Raw genomic sequence first — 26,706 nt, 5'->3', positions numbered from 1 at the left:
GTTACAGAACTTAAAACTGTTGAAATGATACCTGAGTCAGGAAAGCTAATGAGAGCCTACAGTTTTAAGGTAGGCCTTCATATATATTTTGTGTGTCTTGTGACTTTGTTCCTTCATTACTCCCTAAAAGTTTAGGTTAAAACTCAATACCATCTTATCTTACTAAGTAGTTTTTACTTCAGTCTTCAAATCTTAAATCATCAAGTAGTTATTTAATGCCTAACTGTATAGAGTAAACACAGAAAGGCAAAAACTGAAGTCAAAACTGACTTTTCTTAACCAAGTATTAACTGGTTGCAAACAGGAGAGACAATGCAGTGTTCCTGACTTCTGTTCCTACAGCACTGTTCATGTAAGAACACCTGACAGGATTAGTATCTTAGATTTATTGATTGGCCAAACACCTGAGTGAACTTGCTTCCCAAGAGCCGTGCAATCCTGCAAGTATCTTTCAATATCTGTCAATGTGCTGTGCGTTAGTCTTTGCACAGAATTCCTTGATCCTGGAGCTGCCTGGGCTTTCCCAGCCTTTGCTACAAGGCTCCTTCAATAATATCCTGCATATTTCACTGTGTGAAAGAACACGTCTTTGCCTTGTTTTCTTGAATGAAATTGAAGGGCTGGTGTTTTCAAAGAAACAGTGTGCATGTTCTTCTCCTGTCTAGAAACCAACTGGAGCATATTTGAGTTCTCTCAGCAGCCCATTGCCTTGGGAAGGAGAGGAATATTTGAAACCAGAACTGGAAGATGATCTCCTGCTTCAGTTTGGTAAATAACTGCTTCAGTATGACTCCTGCTTTGTGGGGTAAATGTGGTATTGTCAGAGTTTGTGACATGTGAAGCATTGTCAATGTTGCTTGATTTATGTATCTGAGAAAGTCCACATACTAATTATATCTAATTTAATTATATCTAAACCAAATATCTCTTCTAGAAATAATCAAACACTGGTATTTAAGGAAGCCTGAACTCTGGATCTATTTGCCTTAACTTAGAGCCTGCTTCTAGCATATTTGCTTCTTCTGCCTGGGCTTGTGTTTTGTCATTAGCCCTGTCAAATTCAGTTGTGCCTTTTGTAAAACAACCAGCTTGTACAAAGCATCCAAAGACAGAAATAGCATGAAGTGTTTATGATCTGCTGCAAATAGATCATAAACATGATTGGTAGGTATTCTTTTTCTTCCCTGTTTCATCAGACATAGAAGATCTTTGTGAACCTGTAAAAGTTTTGCCTTCTAATGGTTTAAGTGATACCATGGTGCTCCTTGAACAATTAAAGCAGGCGGAACAGAGAGCCAGAGCCATGGAAGCAGCCTTGGCTAGAGCACAAGATGATCTTCAGAAAATGAAGTAAGTGTCTGAACTAAAGTTTTGGGTGGTTTTTATTTGATGTGTTTTAGATGAGCTGTTCATGTTCAAAGACAAATAGAAATGGAAGGAAGTAGTAGAATGTAGCTATGAAATAAACCTGGGGGTGGGACTGTAGGTTTGACTTGTGTGTTGTAAATGGTTAGTATATGTCTGGTAGATGGTTAGTAGAAACTGTGCAAAACCCTGCACAGATTGAAAGGACAAAGTATGATTAGGAGATCTAAGCAAGCACATCACTCAGGATTTTTCCTTCAGACTACTCTTTGTTTTTGAGATACCTTTCTGTTAGTTCTTTAGATAGGAATTTAAACACTGAGGATGCACACACTGGAGAAGAGAGAGAGACTGGCAAATTAAATACAACATTCCAGAGATGTTCAGAGCTGGCTTCAAACAGTAGTTGTTAGTAGAGTTCATTTATAGTTTGGAGAAACTCTCAGTGAAATTAATAAATCAACTTTTTTCAGCTGCTTTCGTTTTTGGTATCAGATGAGGATAGTAAGAATATACAGTCAGGACATCCCTGTAGCTACTTCTAAATCTTAAAGTCTGCATATGGATTGATAATGCTCATGGATAACACGGAAATATAAACTTCATTTAAATCCCCTACAAGCATAATATTTCGAGATCACACTGGCTGGGCACTGAGGAACTAAAATTATATTTAAGAGACTTGGAAAAATAATTTATGTTCTTTTGTGTGAGAAGTTAATCAGCAAAAACTTCTGTTGTAAAATATATTTGAGTGTTGTACATTTTGACAGTACACATTTGGAGCTACAGGTAACTAAGTACACCAAAATATATTAATGTATTCAAATCCTCTCAGCTGTGAACAATTATTTATGTCAAAAAGGATCAGTTTTGTCTTCAGGAGTTTGAATTTTGTAAATTGTACTTTACAGCACACGGTACTTTTCTGGTATCTCTGTGTATATTATGCTTTAATTTATCATAAACAGCAAGAATGAATGAAATTTGTCATTGTGCTTCAAAAACTCGGGGATATTTTCTGTGTGTCTTTTTGCCTTCTTTATGTTAATTTTCATTTAAAACAAAAGCCTCGCATGTTATCTGCAATTTCTTTTGAGCTCTCTAAACTTCAGTGAGGCTGATAGATTTTTTTTTTCTGAAGTTAGTGTATCACGTTATCTGCACTTGTAAAGGGAGCCTTTAATTTTCCTTTCTCAATGCAACCTCTTCTATTCAGCAGGGGTCGGCTGGCAGCAAAAATAGCCAGATGTAGTACTGATGAAGCAGCACAGTTTTAAATTATGGAGAGATGAGTCAGTTGTATTGCAGTAGTCTAAATGCTGTAATTTAGTGGTTTGTGCTGGAGGTTATTCCACAGAATATCATCTGCTCTCTTTCAGGTAAACCTCTGTGAAATAACGACACTAACATTTCTATAAATCAGATCACCTCTAGCATGAGACGTAACTTAGAGATTTAAGAGCACAGGTTGCCTATGCTGAGTTTTTTAATCTGTCACCTTTATAGAGGTGATGGCTTTTGTTTTTACATATCCTTTTTTCTTGATTAAGGAGCCAGGAGGATAGCTCTGTCTTGGGAATTTCTTTGGTGCTTGTGTTGCATGCTTATATTAGAGGAACTATTGGCTTAAATAATTTTGAATTAAATAATTTAAATCTCACACGGTGCTAATTATACTTAATTGAATGTCATCAAATCCATTTTATGAAAGTTTCAAATTGTATCATGTAGATATTTGTATAAAAGTAAAGAAAATGCAAAGTACTGTGGTAAAGAGCAATATTAAAAATAAGATCCAGACTGTTTCTGTGTGAACAAATACAGGAAGTTTCTGAAACTGACAAAATTTCAATACAAAATCACTTACCATATTCTCTTCCCCATCCAAATTAGCTGAGCAGGGAAGTATTTGAAATGTCAGGAGTGAAATAGCGGTTTTGGTTTTGTTCTTCTATAAGGAAGATACTGGTAATGAGATTGTTCCCTACAGTTATATGTGAAGTTCCCATTTAAGAAAGTATGATCGCTGTTAAAGGTGAGTGTCAGAGACTTTGGAGTGGTCTAGGATGCAGCTTTTGTTGCTGTTGGACTGTAGACCTTGGAGGAATATTGTGTGGCTGAAGTGTGTTTGCTTTTTCACTTCATTGTGGGTGTAGTATGATCTGCTTGTTAATATCTAATACTGTTTTCATTATAAACCCCTTGATTTGTGTATTTTGTCATCAAACCTGCTTTGAGGAATGAGAACATGGAATCGCAGAATGGTTGAGTTGGAGGGGACCTTAAAGCTCATCCAGTTCCAAAGCCCCTGCCATGGGCAGGAACAGCTCCCAGGTTGCACAGACCCACATCCAGCCTGGCCTTGGACACTTCCAGGGATGGGGCATCCACAGCTTCTCTGGGCAACCTGTGCCGGGGCCTCACTGCGCTCACAGTCAAAAATTTCATCCTAATATCCAGTCTAAACCTACAGTCTTTTGAGTTTAAAAGTCATTTGTCCTTGTCCAAAGTCCCTGTCCATATTTCTTGTAGCCCATTTAGGAACTAAGGGGGACAGTGAGTTCACCCTGGAGGCTTTTTTTCTCCTGGCTGAGCAATCCCAACTCTCTCAGCCTTTCTTTACATGTTGAAGGAATGCAAGACCAGGGAGGAGGGAAAATAAGCAGTATAAAATTCAAGTAATAAATTGAATTTTAAGCTCTTATTCCTTTTTACCCAAATGCCTCAGTTTTAAAATGCTTCCTTCTCCTTTCTAGTAGTCACCCAGTGTTGTGTGGGCTGCAGTTCTTGTGCTCTTTGTGTTGAGTCCATATCTGCATTACGCAGCCAAAACACCTTGACACTGCAGTGCTGGCTTTTATACCAGCAAGTGCAAAATAGATAATTCTGCCTTAAAAATAGAAACTGCCCCCCCAGTGTTTCACTGCTGATAGTTGCTTGCTGTAAGCAGAGAGCTGGGCTTGCCTGAGGGAGCTGGAGGGTGTGCAGCGTTGCAGCAGCCCCGAGGAGCCTGCAGAGGGAGGATGTGCACACCTAAAGCTGCTCCCATTGTTGCCCAGCCCCTGGGCAGCCTGGATTCCTTCCTTCTCCCAAGCCCTTTCTCCCCCCCTGCCCAGCCTCCTTTTCATGGTCCCATAAACACGTCTCAAGGGTATATTTCAAATTGATTACAGACAATTTGCTCAGGATTTTGTGATGAACACAGATGTCAGGAGCAGCTCGTCATCCAGCGCCATTGCAGACCTTCAGGAGGACGAGGATGGCGTTTACTTCAGCTCCTATGGGCATTATGGGATACACGAGGAGATGCTAAAGGTCAGGAAGTCATCGCCACTGCACCTTTGTAGGACTAGAGAGGAGAGGCGGAATGAAGTGGGCTGTGTGCCCATAAATATACTGCAGAGCAGCTGCATTTTTAACCCTTTCTGTCCAGGAGAGGTTTTTTGTGGTAGTAAGGCTAAGTGATCATTTTTCAATTTTATTTCCTTTGTGTAAGTTCTGTTTCCTAATGGAAGCATTAGGAACAGAAAATCATTTACAGTTATGTTTGGTAGTACAATACCTGTGCCACAGCCCTACCTTGCCAAAAGCAGTTTTTTCCTACATGTTTAAAACATGAAGGATAAAACATAGTACAGACAATGAATGTTTTTGTTTAGTTTTACATTTTCCTTGTAATTGAAATTTGTTAGTCAAGACCGTTTCTCAAACACTGTGGTTTTCTCTTGCACTGGATAAACAGAAAATGTCATTTGTGCATGGTTCAGTGTATTGATAGCATGACATTGAACTGTCATATTCATGAACGTGCTGGAGCAGTTCCTTTCATATGCTAAAGATTAAAAAGCAGTTATGCTTAAAACTTCTCAAAGGCAAACCCTTTTAACTTTAAAATAAGAAAAAACAAGCACGATGCTCAACAGCTTAAAATTAATTTGTAAATTAAAATGTCTTAATGCTTCCTTTAAGAGAAAATGTCATAGTTATGAGACTTATAAGCAGTTTTATAATTTTAAGGCATAAATAAATAAATATTCCTGTCTAAAGTCGAGACAGAATACAGAGCTTTGATTTTGTGCCTGCAGCGGGCATATAAAGCTTTCAGCTTTCTTAATCATTTAGTGGCCCCAATGCAGAAATACACATGAATATGTGTTAAGATAGTGTGACTGTGAGGTTATTATTGAGGGCAGGAGATTTTACAGAAGCGTAGAGATGGCTGCAGAAGTAGAATAATGTTTTCTGAAATGTGTAGTCTGTAGAAATACAACTGAAATGTAACTTGAAGATAAATAAAAATGATAGGTGTTTGGTTTTGTAGCTGTATAAAGCTGTCATTTGAGATAATGTAGGCTATAGGATGAGGAAGCCTTTCTGTTGGCAAATAAAGTTTACAATAATTCTGCATCTCTGCACAAGGAGATTGGTACAAAATTGTATTTTACTGATTTAAAGTTATGTTTGTCGGAATGCTTTTAAGAAGACTTTTGGCTTTCCAAAACATAGGAAAAGGATTGCTTTTATTGTGTGCACACTGAAATTTTTTCTCTATGCTAGGCATTCATTTTTAATTTTTTTTCCTGTTTACCTTATTTACATGAATATAGTGGCTTACTACATGAACATTTGTAAGAAAGCAGTCTTGCTGTCTGAATTGTAAGCCCATCTCTGAAACTGTTCTGTCTTGAAACCTTTTTTGTCCTTATGCCTGGTAGCGGTAAGACAAACTTTCAGTTTGGGTTCTTTTCTGCAAATACTTCAGAGGTGGAGCAAGAATATTGTTATTTCACACCTGCTGAGTCACTGGTGTTTTCCTTGCTCTACCTTTTTTCTTGAGAATTTCTTGGCTGTCATCTTAATTTTTTTTTACCATTTTACTTAAACCAAGAAAGCATTACATGGAAAAGTTGAGTGGGAGAAGGGGAGTGGTGAATAGAGATCCAAAGTGCTTGGCTGTGGCTGCAGCTGCTTTGAATTGAGGCAGTGCTGAAGCCATGTGAGGGGCAGGATGCAAGGCTGAATGCTTTCCAGGTGGCTGCTCTCTCAATTGATTATTTATTTTTGGTCCTCCCAGCAAATCCTATTATACACTGCAGCAGAGGTGAAGTACTAAAAATAGTTGCTCCGAACATCATAGCAAACCAGTATGGTTTTTAGAGAGTCATGGTTCTGTTATTAATGTTAATTATGCAGGATTTTAAAGCAGAATTTTCTAAAATAAACCCCAGCTGCTTTTTTGGGTGTTGTGTGTGATATTATTTTTACACATAGAGCTGGATTTTAGGATTTTCAAGCCTCAAAATAATTTTTTGTCTCCAAATTTTTTATTATCATAAAAATGTTCCTGTCACTGTTTTTGATCTTATTCTTTTATTAAAATTGACTTGTTCTTTCTCACTGTAGAAAATTTCTGTTTCTCTGTTATTTCTAGAAATTCTTAACTTGCTGTAGTAGAAAAATCGCCTAGATTTAATAAAAGTGCTGGGATTTTATACTTCAGCATTTTCTGCACTAGTCAAAAAATGGCTGATTTTTTTTTTTTATTTGTCTGTAACACGAACTGCAACAGCAGCTCCAAAACCTATACTTGGCTGTCAATTTGTATACCTGCTGATGCATGTTAAGAGAATCAATGTTTTAATAGATTACCTTGCTGGTAATCTGCTGCAGGCTTTTTTATACTAATATACTATATATGTTTTGTTCTAGGCTTGAAAATATTCCAGCTTCTCTGGCCCTGTTGTGTTTCAATCAAACTTATTTACTGTGTTGGACTTTTCATCAAATGGGCTGTATAGCTTTAACTGCTAGCTTGTCATCAGGATTGCAAATCTGCAGCTTGTTCAGAAATAAAACCAAGTTAATTTGATGCATAACTTTTTTTTTTTTACAGAAATCTCCATGTCACAGGGGTGTCAGAGAACAAAATGATACAAAACATTTTATGAGCTTGTGACTCAAATTTTCATAATTTTCTGTTTAAGTTGGTTTCTATTTAAGTTGGTATAATATTGTCACTCTATTATTAATCCTGATTAGTGATGAACAGATATTAAGATCTTTGAGACATTCAAAAGAAAAGGCAGAATCAGGAAACCATGAAATAATTCCTTATTTTCCATTCAGCTGAGGCAACTGGCTTCATTTGCTGCAGTAAATTCTGCAGTATTATCATACAGAAGTGTCATGATTGCAGTGCCCATGTAAGTACAGCATGTATAAAGCATGTGTAGGCCAAGTTGAAAAGCAAGTTGTTCCACATTTTTTAATTTTCTGCTGTACCTAAGTAGGAAAAGTGAACCCTCTTTGTTCTTTGACTGCTAGGATAAAGTCCGTACAGAGAGCTATCGTGACTTCATCTATCAAAACACACATATCTTCAAGGACAAGGTGGGTACAGCTGCTCAGGAGATCCAGTAATTTCTGTGGTTTATTTTGTCTCAAACAGTAGAAAACCTGCAGGTTAGCTACTCTGTAGTTCTGGGAATGGAGAATCGCAGTGCCAGGATTTGATCTAATGCGGTCTGGCTTTATTATGTGGTGGAGAGCTGTTGAGCTGCTGGAGGGTGCAGCGTGCTGATAAGAGCAGTGGTGATCTCTATTGTCATTGTGCTGTGTGCCGTGGCGGGGAGCTCATTAATTATCTTGGCGGGGTGAAGTTGAGCCTCTCTTGTCAAGGATATTAGGTGGAATCTCTCTGAGGGCTCTTTACCAGGATTAAGTGAATTTCTATGTATGCCTGATACAGTAAAAATGTCCTAGAAGCCCTGTGCAATTAGGGCTGGGAAAGAATTCATGTAGTGCTGTTTCGTGTCTCCGTCTCTCTGGGAGCCTCTCAGGAACCCTGGCCAGCCCTGGGTCAGCAGACAGCGGGGGACAGCCCCGAAGCAGCTGACAGTGGTGGGGACACTCTCTGGTGCCCCGAGGGTACTGAGGGCAGCTGGGCTAGTGCCTTTGCAGCAGAAGAGACACTGGAGACATCGGTAGAGGATAAAAGGCCGACTCTCAGCAGGGAGCCAGCCCAAGGTTTATTCCAAGCTCCCAGGGAGCCCCACACCTCAGTGGTGTCTCTTGCTCAGTAACCCTGGGAGCAGTGCCAAGGTTACATTTTTAGAGGGGGAGGAAACCAAACGTAGATACATTTGCTGACCAATAAAGGCCCTCCAGGGATGAAACCTTAGGGAATGGACATTTGGGATAGCGTATAAAATAATACTTGGGGGCTGATTCCTGGCCTCAGACTAATCACTCGACAACTTGGACCAAAAGTTCTAGATAGAGGGGATGGGATGCTGAGTGACTGACAGAGAGCCAGGGCGGGGATTTGGGGATGACCTCAACACAGGAGAATGATTATACAGGTAGAGGAAGGGGTTACAGTCAGGGGCAAACCATTTGGGAAAAATAAGGGAATACAAGACCAAAACTATTGCAAAATATTACAAAGTATAAAAGCACACTACAACAGTTATTATTAAAGGGCTTGGAACTGTGAGCTAGTACTTCATTTGCAGTGAGGAGGGATTTCAGTGGATCTTACAGTGATTATGACTCCTGTACAGTAATAATCCTCTTGTCTTTTTTATTTTTGCTGGCTGTTTCTAATGAGTTTGTTGTGTTTTGAGCTTATAGAACCACAGCATGGTTTGGTTTGGAAGAGACCTGCAGGATCATGCTGTTCCAATCTTTCTGTCCTGGGTGGGGACACCTTCCACTAGACCAGGTTGCTCAGAGCCCCATCCAACCTGGCCTTGAATGTTTTTTTTCAGGAGTGGGGCATTCACACCTTCTCTAGGCAACCTGTGCTGGGGCCTCACCACCCTCACAGGGAAGAATTTTTTCCTAGTACGGTATCTAGCCTACTCTCTTTCATTTGAATCCATTCCCCCTTGTTCTCTCACTCCAGGCCCTTGTGTCTCTTCATCTTGCTTTTAGGCTCTTTTCAGGTACTGGAAGGCAGCAATTAGATCACCCCAAAGCCTCTCTTTTCCAGGCTGAACAATCCCAATCTTCTGAGTCTTTCTTTTTAGGAGAGGTGAGCGGGATACAGTTCTGTCCTGACAGTATTTCAGTGTTTAATAGTGCCTATTCCCTGTATGTCTTACCTTAGTTTTCAATTGGCAGCTGTAACAGAAAAAAAATAGTAAATAGTTTTCTTCCCTTTTTGGCCTCAATTCGTGTCACAAGCCTGTTTCTACTAAACATTTCTAAACTCTTTGATGATAGTGAGAGAACAAGCAAAAGTGTCATAGAATTATGCACCAAGTGACTGCGTAGGTGGGCAGCTCATCTAACAAAGCAGAAAGATCAATAAAGGAAAGAAAACTTCCCCTAGAGAAATTTAGTTTCATAGATGCCCCTAAAATTGATAACTGCAGGTTTTCACAGGTTAAGACTGATCTGAATTTAGACAAAATGTGAGGCCTTGTGGAACAGAAGTTTTTCATGATTGATAGTGTGTCTCCTATGCTGTATGGACACGCTGGGAACATTCAAAACAAAACATGGAGTAACTGTTAGAGTCAGTGTTCCTTCAGCACCAGGAGTAGATTCCCATGCTCAGGAAACTGCTTAGGCAGTGTGTGTGCTTACTCTGTTGTAAAAGCATTCATCTTTTCTGAAGAAAAGCTCAAGTATCGCACCGTCTACAAACTGATTTCTGAACGTGGTTTTTGCAGCAGTTTTTTGATCAAGGTTACCTCAAATTCATGGTGTATCCAAACCCATCATAGTGTGTGAAAGTTGAACTGAAAGACCAAATCTTGATTGCTTTGAGTTCCCAGTATCCCCCACCCTTGTGACCAGGGTCCCACTTAACTTGTGTGTCTGGCCAAATGATGTAGCTTTCTCTTGGTACATTACTATGGAGAATAAATGGAGTTTTCTGCAGAAATCTGGCTTTGAAGTGACATCTGTTACAGACTTCTGCTGAAGGAGCTGTGTAGCATACTTTACTTAATGTATTGTATAATGCTCTCAGGACTATGTTAATGAGTGAAAATTCCAAAGGCTGTTTTCCCTTTAATTTTAATAACAATTAAAAAACCATGTGGAAAAAGTATGGTATTGCATTTCCTAGAACTCCCTTATGGTATTCCTCCCTGGAAAATACATACTGATGCTTTTTGGTTTGTTCTGAATGTACAGTTGTGAGGTAGTTTAGGAGGAGCTTGTTCAAAGAGCTGAATTTTTATACTCACTTTTGATGCAAGTCTGCATCCTAACCTTTAGGATACTAAAGAGGTGTGATTGCTTGGTGATAACAGAGTATCTAGGTTTGTTTGTTATGCATATTTTATTCAGAACTAGCCAATTTGTTTGTTCTGTCTCAGCTTTCAAAATAAATTATTAAAACTTGAACAAATCCTGCTTGCTGCCTTTGTTTTCAACCTCTCAAATGTATTTGAGATGAGAATGGGACAATTCAGATTACGTGGCAGGAGTGATGAAGGTGGCTGTATTCAGTAAAAGGAAGTGTGGTCCATTTTACAATGACAGTATTTTTGGGTGGAAAAATAATTTAGTAAAGCACTGTTGCCATGCTTTGTTTTTGTTGTAAGACTGAAATCTGAGGCAAGCATCAGTGCCATATTCAGGGAATTAAATAAGCTTTTAAACTACTGTCCTACTTAGAGTTCATTGATGAAATTAATTTAATTGGCCAAAGTGCCTGGCCTCCTGTTTTTCTGAGTTTAAAGCAGGATATCAGTTTTGCTTAGACTGCAGAGGAGGATGTGAAGCTGCAGTGTGTTGCGGTGTAGTGAAATCACCCATCCAGCTGCTCCAGGTCTTTGGTGAGAGGCCATATGTGATCACTGCAAGAATGTGTGGGCTGTAGACCCTTGTGCTTAGGCTAATTGATAATCACTCTGCTTGTCTTTCCCTTCCTCACACGTATTCCAGCTTGTGTGTTTTCCCTCCAGTGCCTCTTTTCCATCCCATCCCCTGCCTAGGCTAGATGAGTTCCATCTGGGTTTTTAAGTGACCGGGGCAGCTGTCCAAAGTGGTGTCTGTTTTGATTTTTTTCCAATTTGTGGTGATTGCTCTCTTTCATGCAACTGTACATCAAGATGATTCTTTCACAGTGGTTTATTTTTGGCTGTGACTTCTAGCTGTCATGGCTCAGTGATTTTGTTAACTACCATAGGTGAAATGTTAGGTGATGTTGGAGGGTGTGAGATTTCAACAGCTGCAAGAATATTGATTTTTATTTTCTATTCCTGTCTCCAGCAGATTCACAGTTTAGGGATTTCTGTAACCATAACATGCTCTCACTTCTGAGTTACAGAATTGACTCCTTTTGAAACATAGCTACAAAAGAGTTGCAGGTTGAGCAAATAACTCTATGCACAACTTCCCTTCCCTCTACTCAAGCTGCTGTAAAAGGTCATAATACTGATGGGTTTTAGTCTGTTTCCAGGTTTTAAGTGGCTCTACAGGGACAGGTGGTAGTCAGTGCTTCAGTCACTGCTTCCCAGACCATCACAGCAGCAGCTCCCTTAAGGAGCTCTGCTAAGGATGACCAGCTGGTTTTTGTTCATGCTGGCTTCAGGATCATTGTTCTGTATCCATCCTCGGAATGTATAGAATTGTATACAAGGAAGGCAGGCAGACCTGAGGTGCAGAGCATTCCAGTATTTGCTTTGCTGCTTTTTGTCAGATGAAATGCAAGGTTTTCTTGTGCCAAAGCAAGAGTGATCAGTAGCTGATAAGCTGGAAAGCAGGGTGCATTATTGCCTTATTTGTTGTATTTTTAAAAATATTTCGTAAAATGGGATTATAGTTCTCAAATATGGGATTGATTAGTGAGGGATTTGGTGCCTTCTTTGGAAGAATGTTTAATGTAATGAAAGCTGTGAGAGTAGGTTTTACGGCACTCTGTGCTGTGAGGAGAAAAACAGTGAAATCCGTTTTCCTTTCTAATAAATTCTTGCTATGACTGGTAATTCTGACTCTGTGCTCTTGTTAATTTAAGTGTATTTTAAGTTGTACTTTCATTTTTAGGTCTTATGTATGGGAAAGTAAGTTCTTTCTCTACAGTTCCCAATTCTGTTCATGCTTAAATGCTGTACATGATATGAGCGGCTCTACACAGTGTTTAGAAAACTTATTTTGATTTTCAGACTTCAGAACATTTTTGGGTTTTGTGCTGTGAGTTTTTTAACACCATTAGTAAAGCTTAGCTATATCAGATATGAGTCTAACAATAAGACCATTGATGATCTGGCCAATGCATTAAAATACACCCTCAGAATCTCCAGAGATGCCTTTTAGTCCCAGTAATTCTGTGAAAACATCAAGCATGGAACTCAGCTTAAAAATTTGCTGTAACAGATTGATTAGGTTTTTAGCTGTTGAGAATTTCCAGCAGGTACAAGAAATACATTGTTATAATAGCAAGGCTGAAAAATGCTACTTGGTAAAATATCTGTGAAGCTTAAAACTGCTGGCAGCTCAACTCCACTTAGTCATAAAGTCAGTACTCTTTTCTTCGTTGCTTCACATTTTTTAACTTTTCAGTCTTCCTGTAGTAGCTGATATGTGATATACAAAAACCCAGGCATTTCCATGGATCTTATGGCATACTTCTTCCAGCTGCAGTGGTGAAATTCACTCTTTCATGAAAACTCTAAGGATTCCATTTTAACTGGATTTTTTTTCACTCTATTTTGATTATAAATAGTGCTAAACAGAAAATATTTCTAGGTGTTAAAACTGTGCCAGTGACCATTTTAAAATGTAGTCATTGTGAGCCATAGCTGTTTTGTGGCAGTGTTACGATATTTGGCAAAGGATTCCTAAATAAAGTTTCTGGATAGACTTTTAATTAAAAACTGCAGCTAGAATATGTTTTCTCAGTTCAATTATTAGTGATTCAGTGATTAAAATTGCTCAGGCTAAAATTTCCTTTTTTTCCTCTTCATATAACATTTCAGGTGTTTCCCACATAATTGCTTGCTGTTGTTTCCCATGTGAGCAGGTTAATCTGCAGCAGGAATTAGTGGGCTTCGTGGTCTGCCTGGAAAAGGTGGTAGACTGGGAGTTAGAGCTGCAGTTTGACTTGGGTATCTCTGCGTGTAACAGTAAGACTTTCTGCCTTCTGTTGGAATATGCTATCTCACTGATGTAGAAAGAAGTGTAGGAAAATCATAGCAAGGAAAATAAGATAATTTTGCTTTCATTTATTCCTTTCAGGTGGTTTTGGATGTTGGCTGTGGAACTGGAATACTGTCCATGTTTGCTGCCAAAGCGGGTGCCAAGAAAGTGATTGGAGTTGACCAATCTGAAATCATCTATCAGGCCATGGACATTATTAGGTAGGAGAAGTTGTGGTTGTTAGTTTTCTGTTTCTTTATGAGAATTTAAAATAATTTCTATAATTTGTCTGTGTTGCAGAAAATAAAAGACCTACCCTGTCAACTGCTCTCTCCTAATTCAGCAGTGCTGAGGGTGCCTCTTGTCCATTTAGGTCTCTAAAAGTGTTCATTAGTATCAGGACTAGCACTGAACCCTGAGGGACACCTCCGGTACCTGGCTACCAGTTAGGATTTGTACTCCTCCACTCAGCTCTTGAATCTCATGGTCTAGACCCATCTCCTTGTTCATTTATCCACTCCACGTGTCACTGATTTGCCCGTGGAGGATATTTAGGGAGGCTAAGCGTATGTAAAAATCAAGCAATGACATTTGAAGACTTACAAAGGATTTCCTAGGATGAGGTAGGAGGAGTGTAAGTGTCCACATGCTGAAGCTCTCAACATGTATGTTTTTTCATTTAGGATGATTTTGTAAGAGTAGCTGTGAAAATAAAATCCAGGGAGATACTGAAGAATTTGGGAATGACAGGTTTTTTTTGTGCAAGCTCAAGTGGCACAGAAGTAATGTTGTCTGTGGGGAGTTTGTTAGGTACCACTCACACGTTGGTGGTGCAGCACTGCACACTTGGATGCTGTAAAATTACTCAAATATCTGCTTGGGAAAAGCGCCATGTTAAAACTTAAGTGCATGTTTGGCTAAAATACTTTTCTGGCACAAGAACTCATTGCTTAAAGAGAACCTTTCCTCTCAGTTCCTGACATCTTCAGAATAGTTGCAAATGTGAAATAGCGTTTTATATCTAATGTGCTAGATTACAAATGTAGGGCTGTTATAACTTTCAACAAGTGCACAAAGTCCTTTGAGTGTAATTTATACTTAGGGAAGAGTGGAAGTAAGAGTCAATATGTATTATTCTTTGGGGAGGAGAAGGGCAGGCCTCTAAGAAAAGCAATGAATCAAAACTCTTAAACTCTTAAGAGTGATGAATTGCCACTTGAAATACACAGCAAGTAATCAGTAAGGCTGCACATTTATAGGTTCTTTCTGCTATAAAAGGTGCAATTCACGTTAAAGTCTGCAGTTCACATCAAAACAATTTATATTTGTCTGTTTAAAGCTACTTTTCCTAAAGGAATAAAGCTGACAAAGTTGTAGTGGAATAACAAATATTTGTTGGAACACTAAAGAACTCTATAGCTTAGAAAATTACTGTTGGAGCACACTTCCACCTGTGATTTAAGTGTGTGCTCAACGCTTTTATCCTTCCCAGAATTCAGGTTAATTTCTAGCATGCTAATTACTGGAAACAGTGCAATCCATGTGTCTAAGTGTAGCAGGATACATAGCCTGAGTAGCCTTAAAAGTAAACTTACTTTAAACTAAACAATTGCCTTTTCTTTTTCTTGCTGTAAACAGTCCCTGTAGAATTTCTAGCACATGATTTCTAGCAAATGATTTTTGTCATTCATCACTGTTAACCTGGAATAGAAAGTTGAAGTAGACTTCCTAAATAACATCTCAGTTTTTCCTGCAATGTGTAAACTACATTGGTTGGTTTGGGTTTTTTTAAATATTATAATGGAAAACAAATATGTAGTGAACTAATCCTTTTCCTCTCTGTTGTTTTAAACCATGTCCTTGGATGTGGTCATTTAGAAAGTTATCTTTAGATCTCTTTATTCCTTAAATTATTGTTGCGGGTGGTAGCTCTTTAACATTCCTCACTTTGAACTTCTCATTTTACTTCTGTTTAGACCATTTAATATGATATTAGTAATGAACTGGTATCCTCTAACAGAAGACTGTCTTGTGTAGAGGATTTAATTTGTCTTTGCAACAGCCCAAGTGTTCAAAGAGCCCTTTGACCTTTTCCTTTCCCTCCCTTCATACTGATCATTGTTCCATTGTCTCTTAGATTGAATTTTTAATGTCATTACTGGTCTGCATTGAAAGCCAGACAGAATGTAAGAGTAAGATATCAGGAGAGGGAGGGAAGGGGCAGAGATAAGAACTGCGGTGAGAAGATAAATTTCTGTGGTGAGAATACTTTTCTGCCCTCTGTAAGAACAGCCATGGCAATATAGATAAATGCAAGGAAGACTAATATGGCTTGCCAAGAAGAAAAGCAGTACATTTCAAGCATTTACACACTTAGTAATTTCACTATCGTGCAGTTCTTCTTTCAAAACCTGTAGGCCTGTCCCAGTCCCTGCCTCCTTACGCAGGATGGTTGTACCATGACGTGCATGTGAGCTAATCCCTGATCACTGCAGGTACTGAACATTGCAGGTGCTTTTGCCCAAATCACAGTGGGGAGGGTGCCTTTACTGTGCAATAAATGTAGTACTGGTTTAGAGGGAAGCTCTGTTCTCAGTGACTTTGCAGCTGGTTTGGTTAGATAAAAAACCGAGTCATGCAAAATAAAAAACCGAGTCATGCAAAACAGCTTTGTAAGAAGTTAATTTCCATTGCTTTCCTGGTGTGGTGAGTAGGCTCTGATTGCTGTGGAGGTCAGAGGAAGAGAAATGGAAACAAGCAACTTCTAAATAAAGAGGACCAGCAGTTTTAAATTGTCTTCTTCTCTGTTTTCTTGGTTTCTAAAACTTGCCTATTTGCATGCATGGCACATTGGAGGTATACAGATGTACTGCCTGCCATCTTCTCCTGGCACTAAATCTGTTTTAATTTTTAGCTACTTGGAAACATTCCCTCTGAAATAAAACTGAGGAATAGTACATTCTAGTGTTTCTTGATTAGTTAAACCAAAAAGTTTGTGAGAGGAAGAATGCCAAATATAGATGTCAGTATATCTCTCTTGACAGCGTAAATTGGAAATAAAGACTAATTTGTTTATGTTTTGACTTGCAGATTAAATAAACTTGAAAAGATTATTACATTAGTCAAAGGAAGAATTGAGGAAGTTGATCTGCCTGTGGAAAAAGTGGACATAATTATATCTGAATGGATGGTAAGGTGCATGGCTTTTCTTTTCAAGTTATTTTCAGGAAAAGATGTGTTTTATTTCATTTGAAAAGTTGGGTTTTTTTCAACCAAAGCATCTATCATGGTTCCATCTATCATTGTCTTTGACAATGTCACAATGGGACAGCAGTCCTGGTTGTGTGGTACTTGGACACAATTCCTGGTCCCTCTTCTTCAAGCTGTTTCAAGTCAAGCTTGTCTAAGTGCAGTTGAGCTGCTCTCGGTGCAGCAAGTTTCTGTTACGAAGTTGATTTGGAAATCTATAAAGCACTCAGTCATACTGTTGTGGCTGCTCAGGTGAAAGTAATGGAGAAACATTGTATTAGTCATCCAGCCAGCTCATTCTGATGGGTAAAATACCTTCAGTCTGCAAAGTCAGCTAAGAACTCTCCTGACAGTGCAGAAAAGGTGATAAGGAGGAGAGGTGCTGCCTCTGGCAATCTGCAGATACTGGGAGAGCTCAAAAACAATGTTGCTTTTCATTGCTGGGTTTCAGCATGACAGTAAAAACACTGATTCAGAAGTAAAAAGGAAGTGTAATGGACAGCAGTGTCTAAATGAGCCATCTCCTGGAATCCATGGGATTTCAGCTGTTGGCCTGTTACCTTTTTTGTGTGGTGGCCAGTAACTGTGACACACCTATCCATACTACTTGCCATTAATCCTAATAAAGACATCTGTATTACAAAACCCAGTGCCAGCCTGAGTTTCATAGTGACATAGGAATGCCTGTTCCATATCAAAAATGTGGTAGGAAGCATCTCTTTGAACTGATTTTTTTGTGAACTCCTGCTATTCAGTATCCTCATATCACAGGCCTTCAAAAAGCACTTCAAAGCACAGGTTTTCTTCATGTTACTTCCAGCTGCTGGGACTTAAAAATTCCTTTCTGCCTGAAATTTAAGATCAGGAATAAAAGCTTATATTCAATGTTACTTGTTTCTTTGTGGGGTTTGTTTCTTTTTTAAACAAACTGTGGCTGTTCTGTTATATATGATAGCCTTTGGTGGGGAGGTCATGCACTCACTGTGGATCCATATGTATCTACCTGTTTTTCAGGGAAAGATGAAAATAAATTGGTTTGCCTTTTTGTATATATTTGTCTAATATTACATGTGTCAGTGAACTAGAAATTAGAAATCTGAAGTTTTTACTCCACTGCTGTGATGTACATTATTTGAAGCATGAGCTTAATTTGGTGTTGAGCTCACTAGTTTCAAGGATAGTTTAAGCCATTGGCTTAAACCAGTGATTTAAAAACAGGACGTTATGGTTGGTGATTTCTGACAGTATGGTGCCTTCACTAGAAATGTAATTATAGTTTTTTCAGATAAACTTTGATCAGCTGCCTAATATGTACACCAAAATTAATGTTCCCAAAATCACATTCCTTCTTCTGGAGCCCAAGATTTAGTTTTAAAGGGAATCTGGACACGTGAGCTGAAGTCATGTTGTAAATCGGTGTCTCTAAGATGAAATAAAGGATTTCAGGACTCAGCTCTTGTAAGAAATGAAGTATTAAATGTTGGATATATTTCTTTTGTGTGCTAATTTGCCTTTTTTATGTCAAAATTACATAGCCATGTGCACTTCAGTTAATTAGGTATTCTAAATATTTAGGAATATTAGGATTTTTATAGGTTACTGCATGACAGAGATAAAGAGGACAATGCTGTGGAAGTAAGATTGATAGTTGGACAGTATACACAATGTTCCAACACTGTCCAGAAATGAATATTATGTTTTCTAATGCAGATGAAGACTCTTCTTTGTCTGGCTTCCTTGTGTGAATTTGCTTTTTAATTTCCTTCCCTACGTGATACAGTGTGAAATGAGTTCTTGATATGTGAGCATGAGAGCGAAGGAGAATTCAGTGTATGTCAGATTTTGCCTTTTTATGCAGAGAATCTGTATGGACTGGCATGAAAATTCTTTTTTTTTTTTTTTGTAACAAAAATGTGAAAAGTTGCTGTTTCTGTTTAGAAAACAAACTGCTTTTAGTTTAGTGAATATCAAACCTTTGGTGGAGCCATAGCTTTGTTTTGCTTGGTACAGAATGCTGCTTAAGACCAGTACACAATAAGCTCCTTTTTGTAGAGCTGTGTCTGGAACATCAGAAAATTAAAAACAAGTATGAGGCAAGAGAGAGGAAAAATACTGCATTCTCCAAGGATTGTTTGTAGATTAGGCCTTCTGAGAAAGCTGTCACATAGAGCAGTGTCTCGTAAAAGCTACAGCATTGCATTATGAGCATCGCAGTGTGATGGTTTCTGATGATCATTTACTTAATTGCAGAAGTGACCTATGACTGCCACAAACTGCTTGCTCTTCCCTGTCTGTCATTTATAGATTTGTTGCCTTAAGTTATGGGAAAATGGGAGAAGCATCTTAAATATTACACAGTGGGCAGATGTGTGTGAGTGCATGTGTGTCTGTGTAGAAATTTGTATTTCAAATGCATACTTGCCATCTTCTAAAATAATACTTTCCCAATTTAAACTCCTCTGGATATGTTATTTTCATGTTCCAAGTTTAGAGGCAGAATGATGAGCAGCTGTATCTTCAGTGGGTTTTTTTAAGCCTGTGAAAGAAATTAGAACATGTTTGTAATGTTCTAAATTCAGCTTGTGACACCTGAAGTTTGTATGTTTGACAATGTCAGCATCAGACCCCAGGGCATTTCTGTGATTGTGTTCAATTTTACCCAGTGTGTAAAACAGAGAGGAAGGCAGTGGGAGGTGTGAAGAGCTGTGAGCTGTTCTCTTGGTGTCCAGAAGGCAGGTTGCTGAAGATTGAGGGCCCCTTGGACTTCCAGAGGCCCATATGAAGCTGTTCAGACTTTCACTCCAGAGACAGCTGGACACTGTTTTTAGCAAAACTTCAGTGAAGTCTGCAGCCTGACAGAAGGGACTTCTTGTGTGCTGTGAGCCAGGAGCACAAGGGAGAGCAGATGGGCTGATGGGCCACTTCACCCAGTGAACTGCATTGCCTTGAGAAAGAGTGCAGGAATGGCCAGGTAATAGTCTGTGCTAATAACCAAACAGATTCTCTAATGAGAAAGTCTGTCAGTTCTTGGAGAAAGGTTTTTGGATGTAAATGGGAGGATTTTATATAAAATACCACTGCTGACCTTGTTTTTGTGTCAATGTCCTCGGCTGTTTGGTTTGTATCAGGACTGCAAGCTTCTGATGTATCATCCTGCCTGCCTGCCTAGAGCTCCAATATGTGAAACCTTTAAAAACCTTAATTTATGTGAGTAAAGATTTGTATACTCGTACCAGGCTCTCACATTTTGTTACCTGTTTGCTTGTATCATAAGTCACCTGCAGATAAATCCCTTACTTCTTATTCAGGGTGTAGACTTAGATGTATTCTTGTGCAGGAAAATATGACATACAAAAGTGACTGAATAATTGCTCCCATATTTAGGTAGGGTAATTGTAAACTTCATAGGCTGCTTATTGAAAAGATGAGTGCAGAAAGAAACAAAATGTATGCAGTGCTTTTCTGGAATGTTCTTGCACAGCTGCATCTGTGTGCAAATTCTCCTTGCCATCCGTATTGGTTTTGCTTCCTTTCTCTAGCTAAAACTATAAAGCTAAAGGTTGCTAGTTTTAGTCACTTGAGAATATCTGCGTTTCTTGTTTGTAAGGGGGCTCTGCTGTGAGAGACAATTGCCTGAGATGGTTATCTCAAATACAATGTTAATGTGCAAGATGTACTCATAAATTGGGTTTTTTTTTAATGCAGTGCTTTATGGTACTGAATATGCAGCAGAGTTATACAAGATAAAGCTGGGGAAGAGATGGACTGTCAGATTAAAATACACTTGGGATACAACCCAGTACTTGTCTTTTAATCATGTCTTTGGTCAGGTAGCTAATATTTTCTTTTCTCCTTTTTCTTCTCTTTCTTTATATTTCTTTCTTTTTAAAAAATTATTTTGAAGTTACATGAGGATGGGCTGTGAACAGAGGCATTCAAGATCTAGGGAACAGGAAGTGAGCATGTCTGAAACACTGGAAACCATCTTCTCTCTCCTTCCTCCTTTCCCCTATTTCTGTGAGAGATACACAGTTATTTCCTTGCATGATTTTTTTTTGTCAACACTAGTAATGGGGATTACATTTCTGCTCTTCACATCTTCCCATTTGGTGTTCTTACTTTTATTGGTTTAAGGAAACAACAGGGTGTGCGTAATGACAAAGTCATGCTGTGATGCTGAAATTTGTGAGCTTGCTCTGTCAGTAATGAATTACTTCCTCTTTTTTTAAAATTAAAATCTACATGAAAGATCAGCATGAAGGCAAACTTGGCATGTGGGAGATGGTGCTGCAGCAGAGCATGCTGAAGCATTTATGTGTAGCTGCTGCTTGTCATCTAAGTGTGCTGCAGGTTTGGAGGGAATTTTATAAAACAAAATATATTTTTTCATGACATAGAGTGGGCCACATCAGTTTTGTGCATTTGTTAATGCCAGATTCAATGTTGTGTTAGAGATCAGAATCTGTTGTCCAATCTGTGTTGCATACCTTCTGGAACTTGCTTTACTGTGTAGGCCAGTGGAAATCTTGTAGTTGAAAACTTCAGTTTAAGACAATAATGCATTTTTTTATGCATTTGGGATTAAGAAAGATAAAGTCAACTCTCTAGGCCAGTGGTTTGATAGCTGTTTTTCATCTCATTGAGTGTTCAGTATTGGGCCTTACTGAATCTGGAGAACCAGACCAGGTTCATGTGTTATAGAAAATAATAAAATGTATCTTTGATAGCAAGTGGAGGGGAACCACAATGTTTATTAAAGTAGGTAAACAATGCTTCCAAAATCTACCTTTACACAGGTTTTTTCAGCTGTACCAACAATTCTGCTCATTATTGCTGTTGTAAACTTGCTAATCCACTTTTTGACGCTTTTAAAGAATTTAAACTCTTTTTCTCTACAAAGATTATCATGTAAATACTGAAACACTAAAGCTAAAAGAACTTGAATACTTATATTTTGATTAGTTGGTGAAATATTTTTATGTAGCTTTGAATTAAAATGAAGATGAATACGACAGTCTGTAGTATATTTGATTATTAGGGGAAAAATTAACAATGCAGAATATTAAGGCATCAAAGATGAAGGAGCCTTTTATAATTCTGTGAGGAACACAGAATACAGATATAAAGGATATATAAGAAATGTAGCAATATTCACATTCCTAATGGATTCAAGGGGCTCAGTGGGTGTTTCCTTGGGCAGAACAGTGTGCTTGAACAGAGTTACTTGCAGTGCTGTGTATTTCTGTTCTGTCCAGATCTGTTTATATGTGGCTTTGTTGTTAGCTGGAGAACATTTCCTTTCAGCTTTGCAAATACAAAAAAATAAGGACTTTAGGTTCCTCCTGAGAAGGAAATGGCCAGCTTTTTAGTAGAAAACGTGTCATGGGACAACATAAAATTTAGGGTGTTCTGTGCATTCAGGTTGTCTTTAACAGAGAATGTCACCTTTTATGTGTTTCAGTTTAGCCACTATCAAGATTGTACTAATGACATACAGCTCACAGATTTGTATCATAGAGATCTCTTTGCAGTGATTGATTTTGAGGATGTCACTACGTGCTTAAGAAAAAATAAACCCTTGACCATTTTTGGGGGCAAAGCAAGAGTTTCCCACAGCATCCCAGAGAAAAATGTCAGGTGTAATTCTCTTTCCAGAAGGCTCCCCTACAGGTGGGGCAGCAGGCTGTGAAATTGCATTCTGACTTAGGCTACAGATGATCACAGCACTGAGCAGAATGTTTTGGTGTAAGTAGTAAATTACTTGATTCAGTACCATTGATGGTTTATGTAACTTACAGGAATGCTATAATGAATTGAGGGGAAAGAAAACTGGGAGTAGGGGGAGAACCGGCAGTGTCAGAGTGGAAAGGTCAGGGAAAGAATGGTGAGAATTTCTCTGTATTTCTCCTGAGAGAGTATTTTCCAGCTGTACTCCTTGCACAGGTTGGCAGGCATAGTTAGTGGGCAGAAAGAAGGAACTGAAGAGCTAATCCATAAAGATGTCACTTTGTGAATTACTGACTCTTGCTAGTGACTAGTCTTCAATATGTCCTAGAGGTTACCTTTAAAATACTGTGAAAATAACTAATTTTCAGTTAAAGGCCTCTAAAAATACTTTTTGTGAGCTAAACATATTCTATTTTTAAGCCATAACCATATAAAAAAGAAAGCTGTGGTTCCATGCTGTGCTTTTGGCTTGCTGTGGGCATCAAATTATTCCTGCCTGATGCAACTGGAGCTCCAGGCCTTTTCAGCTGTTCAGCAAAGCTTACTAACAGCCCCATTGCTTCTGGGACTTATTCTAAGGATGTACAGAAGTTGGGCAGTAAAGTAGAAGAACAGGCAAGATTGGGAAGAAAAGTTTTCAGTGAAGCACTATTACCAGAAGAAACAGATTGAGAAAATGACATGGCCATTATTTTCACAGTGTTCTCTTTGAATACAAATATGTCATGCTTCAAGTTTCTGAGGTTTTCAGTTTGGTTTTTTTTTGTTCTGAAGGCTGCAGAAAATAGCACTTATAAACAATTCTGAAGTTTTTTAAGATCATTGCGCCCAACCCAGCACTTCAAAGTCCAGCACTAAACCACCCCCAGGTGTCACATTCACATGACTTTTAGATCCCTCCAGGGCTGCCCTGGGCAAGCCTGGTCCAGCGCTTGATAACCATTTCAATGAAGTTTTTCCTAACATCCAATCTGAAACTTCCCTGCTGCAACTTCCTAGCTTTTTTTCCCCAGTAAATTGCTGCTGACTGGCCTTGTAAGACTGCAGCTCCAAAGTCTGGACTTCAGTTGTCCATTTTGTTCTTGTCAACTAAATCAAGCCATATGGCTAAGCTGTGTTTTAAGTGAAATGAAAATGAGGTTGCTAAATGAAAATTCAAAATCTTTATTGGTGTTTGTCTTAATTTATTTGTTGTTGTGAGGATGTAGGTGAAATATGTTACAGTATTGAGTAACAATGATGCTCAAACATGGAGGATAGGAATGGTATAAAATCAGTATAGCAATGAGAAAACAAAGGGCTGTATACCTCATAAATGTGCAGTTTAGTTGAGAAAGGGGATGTTCTCTATAAGATGCTAATTTTATTTGATACTTCTATTTGAGTTTTTTAGTATCTCAAATATTCAAATAAGGGATGTTTCCCTGTTTCAGCAAATGACTCAGTGAAGTTTGCAATACATTTTTCTAAACACCAATAGCAGTATCCTATGCCATAAAATTAATTCCAACACAAAAAAGCCCTGTGCAAATCTAGTTGTTACCATTTTTATCCTGGAAATTTTGCAAGTCTGGGTGTTGCTAAATGATGTAGAACACCAGAGAACCAATGTTTGGTACATGATTTATTTCCCCCTCTCTCAGTGAGCACTGCCGAGGGTGATACAGGGCGCCATGAGGTTGCAAATATGAAGAAGCAAAGATGCATTCCATTTGGCCTTTCTCTGACAATATATTCAGTGTTAATTGCAGATCTGAAGGGGAAGGGTTTTTTTTTTTTAATTTTTTTTTTTTCTTGGAACCTCACAGTTATTACTAAAAAATCAATACATGCAGCTTTTCACTTGCTTTGAGTTGAATTCAATGTCTTTTGTTGTTGTAGGACTCTTGTTGGGTAATTGTTGGTGTAGATGGTGCTTTTATTTTTTCTGTGTGCTACATACTTGCAGTTTGGGAAATTAAAGGTGATACTTTATATAAAAAGTTTTGAAGTGACAGTGCTGCTGTTGTAAAACTCTCTGGGTATATGGGCTTATACTGTTCTTAAACTGTGGATAAAACCTCTCTGTAGAATAACTACAAGAAACACAATGATTTCTAAATTCTTTCACTTTTCTGTAAACAGGGTTATTTCCTTCTCTTTGAGTCAATGCTGGATTCAGTCATCTATGCAAAGGACAAGTACCTGGCAGAGGGAGGCTCAGGTTGGTGCTCAGTTCTTTTAATAAATTTACCTCTGGGGGGGAAGCTAAATGAACTCAGAGACTTAGAATAAGCTATGCATGGATGAGAAAGTTGCCAGTCTTGGTGAAAAATGTTTCCATTAGTAGGAGCTTCAAGGCATTAATTTACTGTATGGGCAATAGGAGAGCATTAGACGGGGTACCAAGGTCTCAAGTTAATGGTGTTTTTAAGAATAGAGGGGGCTATTTATTCTTAAGTACAGACTAAATTTTTCCTCCCTATATTTTCCCACACGTGTGCGCATTTGTTTTCCCCCCCTGAAATCCAAGTTTCTGCATAACTATGAACAGAGGGACATAAGTTTTATCCTGTAAGATGTGTTGCTGTTTGAGTAAGCTACTGTGAATTAGAGGAAAAGAGGAGAGGGGTTTTCCTGGGGGAGGGCATTTGTGTGGGGAGCACATAGTTTCAAACATATGAAATAACAAATGGAATTATGCTGTTTCAGTTCAGCATATTTATTCTGGTGGTAATATGCTCTTTATTTTTATGGCTTGAGGGTAGGGTTGTGACAAAACAAAAGTGTTTACTTTGGAGTTCTTTTACCCATATAAGTAGCTTAGATAGTGTTATCTTAAGCAATGTTTAAATGCCTGTAAGTGTTTATTCCCCATGTGATGCAGTTTTGTGCACGAGTTCTGCATGTGCTTAATTCCTTTGTCAGTATGGTATTGCATATTGACCTTTTCAGTTGAAGTCATCAGTCTGAGGGTTTTTTCCCTTTTGTGCTAACCATGCACACAGCTTCACTACACTGACCTAATGATTGGATTAATGACTGTGTCACAGTGCTTGCTGCAACGCTTCCCTCTGGTTGCAGTGAGTTTTTGTATACTACTGAGTGCCGCAGGAAAAATGGAGTTTATGCAGTTGTTTGCAAAGCTGAATATACAAGCAAAAGATGTCTTAGAATATTTATTTAGTAGCCACTTGAGCAATGTGTGCGCAAGAGCTTTTGTGTTTTCAGCAATGTAGAATAGTCCAGCCACATTAGGAACATATGTGTGTACTCTGTGTAGATATGTGCTGATAATTTTACACTGCAATATAATTAAATCCAGGGACATTCCCTAAAATCATAAGGAAACATGTTTAGCTACTACTTCCAAAGCCTTCTGAAAAGGGCCAGAAATTACTGACCTCTGTTTAAACTGTGTTGTTGGTCAGTTTGCTCTTGGTTTGTAACTCCCAGAGATTCCTTTGAGAAATGGGGTGTCCTGATTCTGCAGTACCCTCATCCTTTGAGGTCTGACAATGGCCTTGGGCTCTCCTTTGATTCGTGACAAACACAGTGTTGTACAGGCACCAATGGGATTTTCAGTTCTGTCAACAGTTTTGTTAAGGTGCTTGCAGTTGCTGTTCTTCTGCCAGCTTGTCCAGCAGGTGAAAGGCTGTGCCCTGGGTTGGTGAGAAGGCTGCTCAGCAGTACAGACCCTTCTGCAGCACAGCTGACTTGCACATCCAAATCCAGATGAGCCAAAACTAAGAGTTCACTCTGAGGTGAAGCCTTACCAGAGAAACTCCTGAATCTGCTTCATTTTGTCTAAAGCCACTTGGTACTACTGAGCCCACGATCATTATTACAGAGAATGTTTGAAAGCTGAAAAAAGCAATAGCAGCAGCTGCAATTTGACCAGATCTTTCAGTGACTGAGCCGGGAATATAATCCAAATGTCCAGATACGTGTTCAGTCAGTCATATCGTCATGACTTCAGTTCAGCCTATTGGCATGCTGGGGTGAATTGTGCCAAACTGTCTAGGGTAATGTGTACAGTATAGAATAGCTTTGTTTGGGAATATAACATTTTTGCTGCCCAGGTCCCATCTGTTTGTTCTTTTGAGCTGTTGCTCAAGTATAGATTTTTTCACGCACTTGAGTCCAGTTCGCATTGTCAAGGGGTGACAAAGGTGTCATTCAAAACGTAATACATCCAAACCATGATGCTCCTTCACATCAAAATATGGTATTCGCGTGGAGTTATTGCTGTGTATCTGGAGGATTGTCTTCCCCTTCAGCATCCTG

General features: G+C 38.7%; 1 protein-coding gene across 1 annotated transcript in view; it reads left to right on the top strand.

Annotated features, from left to right (window-relative positions):
* Window positions 1-26,706, top strand: part of PRMT3 (protein arginine methyltransferase 3) — a 55,323-nt gene that overhangs the window by 2,421 nt on the left and 26,196 nt on the right. The window contains exons 4-10 of the mRNA XM_064426216.1: window positions 666-768; window positions 1,197-1,350; window positions 4,542-4,683; window positions 7,693-7,758; window positions 13,564-13,685; window positions 16,555-16,654; window positions 24,565-24,643. Of these exons, the coding sequence (XP_064282286.1) occupies window positions 666-768; window positions 1,197-1,350; window positions 4,542-4,683; window positions 7,693-7,758; window positions 13,564-13,685; window positions 16,555-16,654; window positions 24,565-24,643 (766 nt within the window). The remainder of the gene's footprint in view (window positions 1-665; window positions 769-1,196; window positions 1,351-4,541; window positions 4,684-7,692; window positions 7,759-13,563; window positions 13,686-16,554; window positions 16,655-24,564; window positions 24,644-26,706) is intronic.

This window comes from Passer domesticus, chromosome 6 (genome assembly GCF_036417665.1).
Source record: "Passer domesticus isolate bPasDom1 chromosome 6, bPasDom1.hap1, whole genome shotgun sequence".
Lineage (NCBI taxonomy): Eukaryota > Metazoa > Chordata > Aves > Passeriformes > Passeridae > Passer > Passer domesticus.
The sequence above is the reverse complement of the archived record's forward strand: the minus strand, read 5'-3'. Positions and strand labels throughout refer to the sequence as shown.